The sequence below is a fragment of the Macrosteles quadrilineatus genome, unplaced genomic scaffold (assembly GCF_028750875.1).
Source record: "Macrosteles quadrilineatus isolate MER2022 unplaced genomic scaffold, UCM_ALF_1.0 Scaffold_3__2_contigs__length_128488019, whole genome shotgun sequence".
NCBI lineage: Eukaryota > Metazoa > Arthropoda > Insecta > Hemiptera > Cicadellidae > Macrosteles > Macrosteles quadrilineatus.
In genome coordinates this window covers 45,849,929-45,865,404 of record NW_026542596.1, presented here as the reverse complement: position 1 = coordinate 45,865,404, position 15,476 = coordinate 45,849,929, and the positions used below count along the sequence as shown (strand labels likewise).

General features: G+C 30.3%; 1 protein-coding gene across 1 annotated transcript; it reads right to left on the bottom strand.

Annotated features, from left to right (window-relative positions):
• Window positions 1-9,484: 9,484 nt before the first annotated feature.
• On the bottom strand, window positions 9,485-10,819 carry LOC128990944 (uncharacterized). The gene is made up of 2 exons (XM_054413615.1): window positions 10,796-10,819; window positions 9,485-10,341 (listed from the first exon to the last, which is right to left on the bottom strand). Exon 2 carries the CDS (start codon window positions 10,287-10,289, stop codon window positions 9,576-9,578), a length of 714 nt encoding a protein of 237 aa, XP_054269590.1. The 5' UTR covers window positions 10,290-10,341; window positions 10,796-10,819; the 3' UTR covers window positions 9,485-9,575.
• Between the last annotated feature and the right edge of the window lie 4,657 nt (window positions 10,820-15,476).

Here is a 15,476-nt window from a genome sequence, read left to right as displayed (position 1 = left end):
ATGACAGCTAAATTCAATAAATTTACATTCAAAACTTTTTTGTTTAAGAATAGGATACCTTATTTATATCCTATTCCAGTACATTTCCACTAAATTTTACCAGAAACAAACAAAAAATGCTGTAAAATTTAGGGCTATGACTTGCACACCGGTTCAATTGAAATGGTATATATCTGTACTATTTTGATATTAAGTCATGAGTCCTAGAGTCTTAAAAAAACTTTTTACATCTAAAAGGGAAGTTTTTGTTTAGTTTAGACTGGTCTGCAATGTTATACACTCATATTTAAGTAGATGGTGTATTCAAATAAAAATGAATAATTTATATTTTATTGTAAAATCACGTTCTTGATGAGTTGAGCGTCAAACATTCCACTTGGGAGATCTGGTTCCATTTAGATGCAAATCAGGGTCAAAATGTAACATTCCATCTCACCTTTGAGTTAATCTATATTGTATTGCAGTACTTTAATACGTTGTAGTAAAACCAGAACTATTTTCATTTTATTTATTGTCATAAGGATTTATTTTTATTTTTAGAAGGAATTTATATTCATCTTAAGATAGTGAATTATTATTATTATTTATTTATTATTATTTATAATTTGTGTTTTAAAGCGTGCAATATATTAGTGAAGACTAATAAATTGCAGGTTTTATAATACAAATATATTCATAAAATGGCACTGTTGTAAAATAGCAAAATATACAATTGCACTTTTTCTTTACTCCTAAATATAATCAGCAATGGAATGTCAATTTTTTCATTTTAGTGAACAAAAAGCCATTTGTTTGATTTTTTAGTACACTGCACCATTATCTATTTATTATTTGCAAATATTAAAATATAAGGTAAAAGTGGAAAATTGACAGACAAAATATACCTGATTTTAAATCATGCAGGCCTACATATTTCAATTATTCATAATTTTGTTAATGTATCAAGAAAATGTGAAGAATGTAAAATGTCAGGAAAATCAATAATTAACAATTATGAATGAATGCATTATCGAGGCAGAGAAGTAGCCTTATTGAGCTAATGTATTTTATTTTATGTACAATTTAATCATTTGGTAAAATAATTTATACGAAATTTTTAAAAGCCCGTGCAGTTATCATTTTGAACCGATGATTCGTTGGTTTTCTATCATTTATTACTATTAAACACACATAGAAAATTAAATTGTGTGACATTAGGTCTAACTCATGTATCGAATCAATACGGCGTAATGCAGTGTATTAATATTTAAACGTCAAACATAGATTGGACACCCTCGTGATTCATTGCGAGAATTATCTCTTTCAATTCCACTTTTAAGTCAAAACATTTTTATATTTGCAAAGGAATGTTGTAAAACACAATAGTTATATAAATTCAATTGCATTTTTAAGTAAGTACATTTATATATTTGCAAAGAAATGTTGTAAAACACAACAATTGGCATGATTGCATAATTTTTCACATTTTACTTCCTCTCTAACGTTGAAATTCATAATACATTATGACAGTATCACAGCTACAAAATGTTTAACAATGTTATGAGATTGAACGACTTTGTTGCAACGTTAAATCCTGGTAGAGACAATAAAATACTTTATAGATTATTTTAATTCCACTCAGAAACTTTCAACCGACAGATTATCTCAAAAGGCTTAGTTACCTTGTTATATGTTCTTTGAGGACTTTTTGGTTATTATATCCCTCGCAAAGTTTGCAATGGCGGTTGGCGCTAGTAAAGAGTGACCCATTCAGATAGTATTGAAAAGTCTACAAATGTATAATTTTACATTTTTATAAATACTATGAATTAGTAATTTGTCTTAATACACGCATGTATATTTAATTTTTGTATTTAAAAATTTCTTTTGGTGGATGCGTCTAGTAATGTAAAGCATTATTTCCTTATCAATTGACTGAAGGTAAAAAACCTAATTTCCATTTAATTATGTTCGTTAGATGTTATATCCTTTTATATAAATATCTAGTTAAACTTTACCCTTTTTATCAACCCCCCCTTCTCCCCTATTCCTTATTACCCTTTATATTTTATCCTAAAATGAATTAATAAGTAAGTAATGAATATGTTCCCTAGTTTACTTAAACAGTCAAGATAGTAATGCTGGACTTGAGCAAACGACAACTATTTATATGTAGATGAAACAGAACTTGTATATGAATGGAAAAGGGTTGCGAAACCACTTGGTTCATCCTACTTTTATTCAACTCCTTTCTGAATCATATTTTAATATAATATGTGTAAACCAACAAAGCTATTTTTTTGAATCTTAAAACCTCAACGCCGTCTTTCATTTAAACGACTTGTTTTTTTTCAATATGGTGTTTTAAAACGTTTACTTTCCTTAAATAAATTAGCGACACAAATTATTGAATAAAAACATATTTTCGCAAAGAATACCTCATTTTACAGTTCCCAATACATTGAGTATCAGTATATAGATGAATCATCATAATCTTGTCGCTGAAACATCGTATGAACTCACTACTTTCATTGTTTCACCACAATCGATTTTTTACTGTTTTATATTTGTAAAGGTAAATATTGCATAAATGCTAAAGGAATTACCTTGCAAAATACTTGCACAACAATGGAAAGTCATAAAGTAGAGTAATTGGCCCAAACGGTAGACAATGCTTCAGACACAGTCGGATGCCGATCTAAACAAAGGACATTCCCTTAAAGGAATTCAGATTAATTCACCACTCCATTGTGTGACACAATGGAACTCATAATGGTAAACTGTTCTTGGAAGAATTGGAAAGAAAATAAAATTATTTAAAAGTATTAAAATATGTAACGTCAATACTTATAGTTTTGGATTATTGTATTTAGGTCAAGACCAAAATGTAAATACAGTAATACCATAAGCTAAGAGTTCTTGGTCCCTTATAAATCCGCAATTCTCTAGTTACATATCTAGATCTTTTTTTTTCTTTCATTCAATACAATTTACAATTTTGAATTAATATATCAAATGCGGTCACATTATTTGCAATGCTCTTTGTGAAAAAGGATTGGAGACGGCTATGTATTCTGTCAGAATACTATTAAATGCGAGTTTTAACTTATAAAAAATATGATCTATTGAGGTTCTTATTTGCTGTAATCAAATTAACACATTTCCTTTTGTCGTATCTACATAAGACTATGAATCGGAGAATTCCGGTACGGTAAGAGAATTGGTTAGTCAATAAACATTAAATAAATTGTTGACGAACAAAATTTTACATTTCATCATAAACAATCAGTTCAAATAAAATGCTACCGTATTATTCAAATATACAAAGATATTTTTAATTTGTATGACCTCTGTTAACAAACTGTAAAAAAGTTGTACATTATGAGATCTAGGTCAGTAGATCTACCTCGATCAAACCACTCGCTTCGCCGCCGCCTAACAAGAGAAACCAATTTGTCGGTGGTCGAACCCAAAACCTCAACACCTCTCAGGCTCGCTAGAAGTGGAGGGAAAATATCCAGTAAAATATAAAATGAACTAGTAATAAGCACTGAAAACATATAATAATAATATTACAGTTTTCTGTACATTGCGTAAAATCATGAAGTTAGTTGTTGGTTACTTTCACGTTTTATAGCCAAGGAAAACCGAAACGAGTCTTGTCTCAATTTTTTGCATCTTTTATTGTGTCATTAATGCCAATCTATGCAGCACACAAAAAAAACCAAAATACCGACCAAGACTCAAATAACTTCGACATATTAGGATTCAAAAACCTTCTAATGTTTTTGGATACATTTAAATGATTGAAATTAACCGATCTGGTATTCAAATAGCCGTTGCTGTCAGTACTCGATATAATCATTTTCTTTGTACATTAAAACGTTGTTTCATGAAATAAAATTATTTCCATATTGGTAACTTTAAATTCTCTAAGAAAATTTTTAAATTTGTGTTAGTTAGGCTTTTAATTATTTCTAAGCGCGAATAAATTATTAACTTAATTATTTCATCGCGTAATAAAAACAATATATCATTATTACCATTGACTACGTCATACCTTTAATTTTTAACATCGATCGAATAAACAATTCAACTTGCCAAAACCCGAGTATCATAATGTTTACTATGGGACACTAGAGGTTCTAATGATCAACATTTTACGTTATAGCCTAATAAAGAAAACAATTAAAGTCAAACTTTTTGGAATCGAGGCTAACGATTATAGGTCAATTACTATTAGTACGGTGTAATAGTCATGTAATGTTGTTTAGAAGAGTAGTGGTAAATTTCCAGCAGAGTCCTCTTTTATAAGTGCCTACCTTTTGTCAATCGTAGTATTTTCGTATGAAGAGCAATTACCTTACTTAGAATAATTGTTTTAAGGATAATGTTATTAATTATACACCTAACCAATGACGGCAAAAGTTATTTATCAAGCTAATGTATTAAAATGTAGTAATTGAACTATTTTTATAGTACATTTACTGTAAAATCCAATTTTAAGAACTTAAAATTTTTATTCAAGCACATGATAATTTTTCACTTGAGGAAAAAGGTTTATTGAAATAATATGTAAAACTATATTAAGAGGATATCAAAGTGTTTGTCTCGACATACAAGCTAGAGTAAACCACCCGTAAAAGGCTTTTTACGCGTCCCGGATCTGTTCAGCAAATGTTTAACATTTCAACAGAGTGTAGTTTACACCATTATCTTTACATGACTAGTGAGACATGAATTGCTTTTGTTGTTTCGTCCAATTCATAACTAGAATAGTTCTTACGCAAACTAAATTAATTAAATTATAATTATTTAATGAATAACTTAATATATATAATATATAACTTAATATATATATATTAACCATACGTAACCATTCGGCGTACAACTATGCTTCAATATAATAAATAACTTATTTTAGTTCAGGAAAATGGTTTAGGGAGAAAATAAATTGTTTGTGCCAAAAACAGGAAAAACCTAATTACTAAATCATAAAACCTCCGATAAAGCCTCGTTCCCATAGTCTGATTATCCTGGTCTTGCAAACTCGTTCAAATAATTGTAGGTTTTTGGTTTGATGTACCGATTTTAAATATTAAGGTAATTACAATTATTTAATGAATATCTAAATATACCTTTTGAACTTATTAGGCCTACCTTATTTTCTCTATTTAGGCTGTCTAAGGTAACTTAAGGCATCGTTTATTTTTTTTTATAACCGTAGATAATACGTGGTCCCAGTTTCAGAAAAAAAAACAATTAATCAATACTTACAACTCCAATCCAGCATTAAGGTGACTGTTAATTAAAAAAGTTTGTGAACTATATATGCTACAAGAGGTCAGGTAACAAACTTATATCTCATTTCGAAACCATGACATAGAGATTAGATGCTTGCATGTAATTTAACGAGGAAAAGTATACTAATCCACGATAAATTGGAAAAGTTTGTAAACGATTTTTGGGGAATGCCGAGAACGTTTTTCTAATCTTATATAAACACGGCAATAGTTATCGATAACTTCCCTAACAGTATAATGACTCTTGAATGAAGTGTAGTCGTATATTCCTACTTATATTTTGTAGGATTGGATGTCTATATATATATATATATATATATATATATATAGACATATATATATATATTTATAGAACTGTTCACGATAATATTATTTATCATATTGTTGTATTCTCTGTTCGTGATTATCGAGAACACATTATACAATGTGTGTCTAGCTCAAATACAACCATATTTTATGTATAAGCAACATAAATGTATACACGTGCTGAATACCTAAATTGTAAGTCTTTAGGTTGTATGCTATCTGCAACAGATTCAAAATCGATACACTTAAGTTAATATTTAAAAAGTTTATTTAGGTCCATATTGAATACTGCATTACTAGTAATTACTTTAAAACGAATTGTGGCGTATTCAGAAAGTCAATATTTAAAATATTTAAACTAAACATTAAACTATACATACTAAACAATTATTTATAAATACCTCCTACCTGCAGACTTAGCGGATTTGCATTCGTTTGGTAATATTTTTATCCAAACATTTCCTAAAATGTAGGTAATTAATGTATTACCTAACTTACCTTAAAAGAGTACTACTCAGGTTTGCTGCTATAGAGAAGGTAATTTATTTAAACATTAACTATTTGGCATGAAATAAGTAAATTTTCCAAAGTTGACCACAATTAAACAAGAAAACTACAACAGTTAACATATTCACCAAAAGTAACATAACGTTACACTTTTATAGAGTTTACCCCGTAACCATTCGGCGTACAACTATGCTTCAATACAATAAATAACTTCTTTTAGTTCAGGAAAATGGTTTAGAGAAAAATTACATTGTTTGTGTCAAAAACAGGAAAACCTTATTACTAAACTATAAAATATCTTATTAAGTCTCGTTCCCAGTCTGATCATACTGGCTCAGAAACTCGTTCAAAGGTTGGTTTTGCGTACTGAATTTCATCAAAATCGGATGGCTTTTACTGGGGTTCTCGTGATTTCGTACATAATTATAAGTCAATAAGATTGTAAAAGATTTTTTTTCGAATGACAGTTCAATAGGCCTATTAATTAGATTAAATCTATATAGTTAAAAAGCTTCTATGCTAAAGTATACAACTCCATGATTATGAGTAACAGTGTGTGGTTTTAAACCCACTCAACCTTTACTACCCTCATATGCTTTGTGATGTCGGTGTTCATTAGACTAAAGTTTAGACTTGATAAAATCAGCCTTATTGACTAGTTGGCATCCAGGAAGATGTTAAATGAAAATTAATGTTAACTTACATCTTCGTTTTTAACCATTGTCCCATCAAACCCTGCAAAACTCGAATTCAAACTTATTTAAATTCAACCACTCTTTGTAGATTGTCTGTACTATCAATTCAGCTGGACTTTATAAAATAAATACCGGAAACTATTGTGCTGTTGTAACCATATCAAAATTCGACTATTTAAATGCCATGCACAAAAACAACTACAAACAGTTAGTTTAAAATTTTTGCCAGCACAATAAACTTATGGACAATGACAAACCTATAACAACGTGGAGTGCAAACCGAACTAACACAATAAACAGATTTCTCAAATCGTGTACGATTATTTTATGTACCATTAAACCAACCATATCCTTGGCCGCAATCAACCTGTTAATACTCGGGCCGCAACTCGTACAAAACTTTTTTCAGTCTGGGCTGCAACTCATACGCAAAATGAGATTTGAACTACTAATCACAAATAAAATTGTTTAAGTGATAGTGAAAATAACAGAAACTTAAGTCAATAGATATGCTAAATATCTCTCGTGGTCAATGTGGCTAAATAGTATAGTCTGTCAAAATTAAATTGTGTCTCCCTTTAACAGATGAAATTTTTTTTTAGAACATAGCGACGATATTAAGGGTTTTTTCTAGTTTGATTTTTGAGTGAAAAATATAGTATGTTGTAGCATTCTAAACAAACTGGTACGACTCCCATTTCTGAAAAAATTACGGTTCAAAAGCTATTGTAACCTTTGTGATTTTTAACTATAAAATATCATATTTAGTCTTACCGCTTACCCATGATAAAGGTTGTTGCCAAGCTTATGGGAGAAAGTATGTGTCAGAACGCTGATACTATTATTTTATTAGTGAAAGGTTCAAATCCTGTTCTCTACGACCTTGGACAATTTATTATTAATAATTAATAGTTCAATTACAGATGGTATTTGGATAACGTAACGGTCTGCTTCCACGAAGAGTGAATCTTGATACATTTCGATACTTTCTCACTTCCAGAGAGGTTATTTTGATGGTGTTGCTCAAGCAGTATCTAACAATCTTATACTAAAACATATTTTGATTAATAAAAAATCGCAGTGATACGATAACATATGTTTCAATAGTGATCTTGTTTATTAGAAAAGAGATGAAAACTTTTAAAACTAGAATAATATAAAATTAACAGTTTTAAGGCTGTAGAGCAAAACTAAAATACCCTCACCGCAGAAAACCTGCTGACTAAGCGAATTTCCATCTGTCTGAATTAATTTTCAATTTAATCAATTTAAATAACATTCGGTTTAACGAGTACCTAGGTTTGCTACTACAAGGAACTAAGAAAATGTGTTTTTTGTAAAATATTAATAAATTAGTATAAAATAAATAAGTTTATTTATATTTTTGTTTATTTAATAAACAAGCAAACTACAACATTTTACAATATTCTCCATAAGAATAACATGGGAATTTTAAATTTACAATTTTTTGCATTTTCTCCGTTACCAATAATTGTACAAAAACACTTTGATATACTAAATTATTTGTTTTTTTTAAGCTCTTTAAAAAGGTCTAGAGATAGAATTGGGAAATTTTGTGTTTTGAGGGTCAAAAATGAGAAACTCCTATGTTTACCCCGTAAAACCCCGATCCCATGGTTTGATAATGCTGGTTCGCGAACTCATTCAAGTTTATCCCACCTTACACCTTTAAACCAATTTCATCAAAATCTGAAAAAAATTACTCAATTTATGTCGTTAACGGACACACAAACACACACACACACACACACACATATATATATATATATATATATATATATATATATATATATACATATATATATATATGTACACATATAAGTCTATATATATGTACGCCTTATTTGTTGGCTTTGATAGTAATCCAAAGCTTGGACTGAAACTGATAACGTTCAATAAAGTTGATTAAGTAATTGTTAATGGACTGGACGTGTGTCAATTTTGTTTTTCTTTGGTTGGCTGATATGTTTGTTATTTTGTTGTTTTATGGTTTAAATGATTGACTTGTTCACAATTTGTTTGTCTTGTAGTTCACCTACGGCCTTTAACATTTTAGTTAGGGATGTGGGGTGACCACTATGCTTCCACGCTCGTCTGGGGACGGTGTCAGGAGCCGGCTCAACAGGTGTCAATGAAAGGGACCCAATATTTTCTTCACTCCACAGCATTTCATCATCTAGTGACGACGTTAAAAATTTCCAATAAACTGAGTGCCAAAACCTCACATCCCTCACCCTGCTACTAGCACGTGCCACAACCATACAACGTGCATGCATCTAACACGGTGCTACTGGAATTAAAAATGCTAGTTACACCATGCGATCCATATGTGTAATCCCGCCTTAAGTTGTTATTTTTGATTATACCACACATATTGGAAATATCCAAGAGGTTTTCATTAAAATGAGTAACAAGCAATTTTTAAGGTTTCAAGTTATGACTGAAATTCCTACAGCGTTACGAAATTAGGTTAAAAAAAAAAAAGTAATTTTTGCTTAACAGGTATTGCTGTAATTTTAATTTGTGTTCACAATAAACTCCGTAGAAGTGGCGGTTGGATGTATGCAAATCGTAGTATTGTCAAGATTAAACTATTCATTTCACTTAATACAATGTTCTTCAATGAAATACTACTAATACTTTCTGTATGAAAATTGGATTATTACTCACAATATTTTTTTAAAAAAGTAGTTGAAGTATACATTTTCTATATTTTCCTTGTCATCTTTTATTAATATCCTTCAATACTCTACACTCACTCTATTCAATCCAAACCAGGATAAATCGTGCGACCTAGCCAGCCTTCGACGAACCTTTTAGCAGTAATCCCCACCTTACCTGCGAATCTTCCTAATTGCTCTGTAACGGTCTTGGGTAAGATTTTTCCCATTTTTTGTAAAAACCTTGTATCTGCCGCTTGAAACTCTCGGAAGGCCGCGTCCTTGTCACCGGTTTCTACATACTTCTTCAACACTTCAGCGTACTCATCGTCGTGGGATTTTGCAGCTTCGTCCACTTCGTTAGTTGGAATGCCATTGTAAACTTCATTGCCTGGACCGAGGTAGTTAAACCCCGGAAACAACAGTTTTATGCCAGTGAGGTGTTTTGGCAACCTCCAATATGTATGATTTTTGGTTGAGCGAGTTTGGTTTGGTACTCGAGAAGAACTATCAAAATAGTCCGTCGTTTCAAAGTCCGAAGGTGGAGACGTTGAGGAAAATGTGGGCTCAAAGTCGTGCAACCGTGTCGATGGTTTACCTGAATAACCTATCGTTAGTTCGTCAATTTCAAACCCTCCTCTCTGTTGGTGCAAGTATTCATCAATGTGATCAGGTGTCGGTTGAACTTCTTGAAAACTGAGCGTGTTTGGGTCAAAGAAAAAACTTCTCTCTGTTATCTCTATGTAGGGTTCCGTAATTTCTGGTCCACCTTGTTCTAAAATTACTACAGTCTGGACTATCCGTGTTGCATCATCCATGATTTATTTCATCATTGTTCATGTTAAAACTTGGAATTTGAAACTTGTTAGCCTGCCATAATTTGGATTACTATAGAAACATATTTGATTTTCCACCAACAATTTCTATCATGAAACGACAGTTAAAAAAACTGCATGGCCATTGAGATACTCCTCAGATCATTTCATTCATGTAAACAGGTTTTTAGCATCAGTTTTACTATCCAAACACTCATTTTCGTTTAGAATATCTGTAGAAACAATAATTCTACAACTTCCTTCGACAGTTATCACTCTTGTGTACAAGAGCTATTTAGATATTAACTTAATTAAATAGGGACCTATCGTCTTAAAAGATATAAAATCAACATATGTGCACACAAATATGAGTAAAACATATTATAGAGGTTATGTTAAATTTAGATGAACCATAATTTTACTTTGAGAAATATTTATATTGGTACCAAATACTGTTATAGTTGTTAACTTATCAGGGATTACACTATATGAACTAACAGAAGTTTTACCATTGAACACCTTTTCTAGCCTTGCTCTATAGCCTTAAAACTTTCAAATTTGGACTATTCCAGTGTCAAACGTTTTCATCTCGTTTCCAATAACAAGATCACTATAGAAACATATGCTATCATTTCCCTGTGAATTTGTTTTTAAATGAATGAAAATATGTTTTAATGTAGCTATTTCGATACTGCTTGAGCAGGACCATTTATCCAGATACTTTTCATTGAGCTATTAATTAATAATAAATTGTCCAAGGTCTAAGAGACCAGGATTTGAACCTTTCACTAATAAATGAAATAAAATCCCTTAATATAGCAGAATTCTCATATAAAAACAATGATTGGGATAGCAAGTTCCCGCAACAATGCTCCAAATGACTTGGCGGGCTTATGACAGATTACAAAAAGAAAAAGTATGTAGGAAAAAGTATCGTTGGTTCAAATCTGCGTGAATTGATAACTTCGGAAATCGATTTAATAATGTCATATTTTCTAAATAATCAAAATAAATCTCGTGTCATCGTACTGACCATCCTGAGTAAATCTTTCAACATACCCGATTTAAAGATAAGCATATAGGCCTGTAAGAATCTTGGTCATTCCTAGAAATGTCTAGCTGATTTTCAAAGGAGAAGGAAGGCAAGTCTAATTGTCGTACTAAAAACCTAATCCATATTACGTCTGTTCAAGGGAGACACAATTTAATTTTGACAGACTATACTATTTAGCCACATTGACCACGACAGATATTTAGCATATCTATTGACATTATTGTATTTTTATTGTATTTTACTTTACATTATTAGTATTGTATTTTACTTGCTTGTGGATATATTCTGGTTGAATTTGGCAAATTTATTTATTTAATTCCAAACAGTTAAAGTTTCAATAAAACCACGCCCTATTACCTTCCCTGTTGTAGGAAACCTGAGTAGTATTCTTTTAACGTAAGATAGGTAAGAAATGAATTACCTACATTTGAGGAAATGTTTAGGTAAAAATATAACCTATCAAATGCAAATCCGCTAAGTCTGCTGGTCGGAGGTATTTTTAAATAACTTTTTGGAAAGTATATTCAAATATTTAATTTAAATATTTTTAATCTTGAGTCTCTGAATACGCCACAATTTGTTTTAAAGTAATTATTAGTATTGCAGTATTCAATATGGACCTAAATAAACTTTATAAAGATTAACGTAAGGGTATAGATAGCATAAAACCTAAATACTAACAATTAAGGTATCCAGCACTTGTATACACGTATGTTGCTTTGCTGAAACGGCCGTAACAAGTTGATAACAAATCAGGAGCTGGCTGACGAAGGTAAAATTTCAATTTAGTTATAGAACCAGCTCAGGGGCTAGAAAATATGGATTATAATGGAGTTGTAAGTATTGATTAAGTGATTTTTTTCTGAATCTGGATCCTCATATTACCTACATTATTTATCTACTTATTGAAAAAAGTCTTAAGTTTCTCTAGGCAGCCTACATAGAGAAAGTAAGGTAATAAGTAAAAGCAGAATTGCATTTAATTGCAAATTAATAACAACCGTGTTAGAAATAAACAATAAATATTATAAATTTGTTATTATATTGTAATTTAATTTAGTTTGTAGAAGGAACTATTCTTGTGATTAATTAAACTGAACAACAAAATCCCTTCATGTCTTACGAGACATATAAACATGACGGTGTAAAATACACTTTGTTGAAATGTTAAACATTTGTTGAACAGATCCGGGACGTGTAAAAAGCCTTTTACACATGGTTTACTCTAGCTCGTGTGTCAAAACAAACACTTTGATATCTTCATAATATAGTTTTACATATTATTTTACTTGATAATCTTTTTCCTCAAGTGACATAATGATCATTGAACATTTTAAATTCTTAAATTATGTTTTACAGTAAATGTACTTTAAAAAATTATACAATTACTACATTTTAATACATTAGCTTGGAAAATAGCTTTTACCATGGTTAGGTATACAATTAATTAAATTGTCCTAAGTAAAGTAATTGCCCTACATACGAAAATACTATTATCGACGGTTATAAAAGAGTAACTATACTTGGAATTGACTACTACTATCACAAACAACATGACATGACTATTAAACTAGTACGGTTTATGCTAGTAGTAATTGACCTACACTCGTAAGCCTCGATTTCAAAAAGTTTGACTTTAATTGTTTTCTTTATTAGGCTATAACGTAAAATGTTGATCATTAAAACCTTTAGAGTTCCATGGTAAACATTATGATACTTGGTTTTTGGAAAGTTGAATTGTTTATTTGATTTAATGATCAAAATCAAAATTGTGGCACTGTTGTACTTGTTATTACTCAATCTAATTATATTTTTTATCATATATGCGCTTGTAGAAAAAATTGGCTTTGAAATTTATAAATTTTCTTCCGAATTTAAAAATATAAAAACTATTTTATTTGACAAAATAAAGTTTTCATATAAAAAGAAAATGATTAAAACGAATACTGACAGCAACGGTTATTTGAATATACTATCAGTTTATTTCAACCATTTAAATGTATATATACCATAGACAGTTTCTGAATCATGATGTCAAGGTAATTTTAATCTTGACCGTTATTCTGGCTTTCTTGTTGTAAGACGCATAAATTGGAATTTTTCACACGATAAAAGATGCAGCTGGAACTTGAGACAAGACTTGTTTCGGTTTTCCCAAGCTATAAAACGTATAAGAAACCAACAACTCCATGATTTTACGCAAGGTACAGAAAACTGTAATATTATTCTTGGATGTTTTCAGTGCTTGTTACTTGTTCATTTTATATTTTAATGGATATTTTCCCTCCACTTCTACCGAGCCTGAGAGGTGTTGAGGTTTTGGGTTCGACCACCGACAAATTGGTTTCTCTTGTTAGGCGGCGGCGAAGCGAGTGGTTTGATCGAGGTAGATCTACTGACCTAGATCTCATAATGTACAACTTTTTTACAGTTTGTTAACATAGGTCGTACAATTAAAATCTCTTTGTATAATTCAATAATACGATGGCATTTTATTTTAACTGATTGTTTATAATAAAATGTGTAATTTATTTAACAGTTTATTTAAATATGTTTACTAATTAATTGTCTTAACGCGCTGTAATTCTTCGATTCGTAGTCTTATGTGGGTACGACAGCAGGAAATTTACTAATTTGATTACCGCAATAAGAACCTCAATAGATCATATTTTAAATTATGTTAAAACTCACATTCAGTAGGATAGTCAACAGGACAGTCGTCGCCAATCCTTTTTCACAAGAACGTTGTAAATAATGTGTCCTCATTAGATATATTAAATCAAAATTTTAAAGTGGATTGAATAAAATATCTAGATATGTAAATAAAGAATGGCGGATTTGTAAGGGAGCAAGAACTCTTAGCTTATGGTATTACTGTATTTACATTTTGGTCTTGACCTAAATATAATAACCCAAAACTATAAGTATTAATAAGTATTCGTATTTTATATATTTTTTTTAATTTTGAATAATTGTATTTGTATTTTTTAAATTCTTCCAAGAACAGTTTACCATTATGAGTTCCATTGTGTCACACAATAGAGTGGTAAATTAATCTGAATTCCTTTAAGGGAATGTCCTTTGTTTAGATCAGCATCCGACTGTGTCTGAAGCATTGTCTACCGTTTGGGCCAATTACTCTACTTTATGACTTGCCAGTGTTGTATAAGTATTTGGTAAGGTTATTCCTTTAACATTTATGCAATATTTAGCTTTACAAATATAAAACAGAAAAAAAAAATCTATTTTGGTTAAACATTTAAAATATTGAATTCGTAGAATGTTTCAGCGACAAGATTATGATAATTTATCTATATTATGCTGATAAATTTATTGGGATCTGTAAAAAAGGCATTTTTTGCCTAAATATTATTTCAATTTAATAATTTGTTTTGCTAATTTATTTTTGTAAAGTAAACGTTTTAAAACACCGTAGTGGAAAAAGGCGTTTAAGAGAAAGACGTTGTTAAGGTTAAAAAAAAATAGTTTTATTGGTTAATATACTATATCAAAATATGATTCAAAAAGAAGTTGAACAAAAATAGGGTGAACCAATTGGTTTCCCATCTCTTTGTCCATTTTTATCAAAGTTCCGTTTCATCTACATATAAATAGTTTGCATCGGCCCCGAGTCCATCTTGCCTGTTTAAGTAAACTAGGGACAAACCGTTAGAATATCTTCATTACATACTGATTTATTCATTTTTCTGATAAATATTAAGGGTAATATTTAGTTATATTATATTTAGTTAATATTTAGTATAAGGGGGAAAGGGGTGGTTGAGCTAACTAAAACGGGTAAAGCTAGATATTTATACAGGGTGTCCCGGAACTCTCTACCAATATTTTAGGGCATTGCTCCTGGGTAAGAAATATACCTTAATATCATATTTAAATTGTCCGGAAGTCCTTAGTTACTCACACAGCCGCCATTTTGTTTTTTTCAGTTATTAATTTTTTTCTAAAGAATGGTTAAACATACGAAATGGAAACTTTGCACAAACATTTATGACAACTAGACAAAGCTACAAAAAAATTATGAAGATTTTTCAAATTCACAAAACAAAATGCCGGCCATTTCAAATTGTTATAAAATCAACGGTTTTTAAGTTAATTAAGAAACAAAATGTTAAATG

Bases quoted from the DNA above. Each gene is read 5' to 3' on its own strand.
- LOC128990944 (XM_054413615.1), bottom strand. From the start codon at position 10,289: ATGGATGATGCAACACGGATAGTCCAGACTGTAGTAATTTTAGAACAA.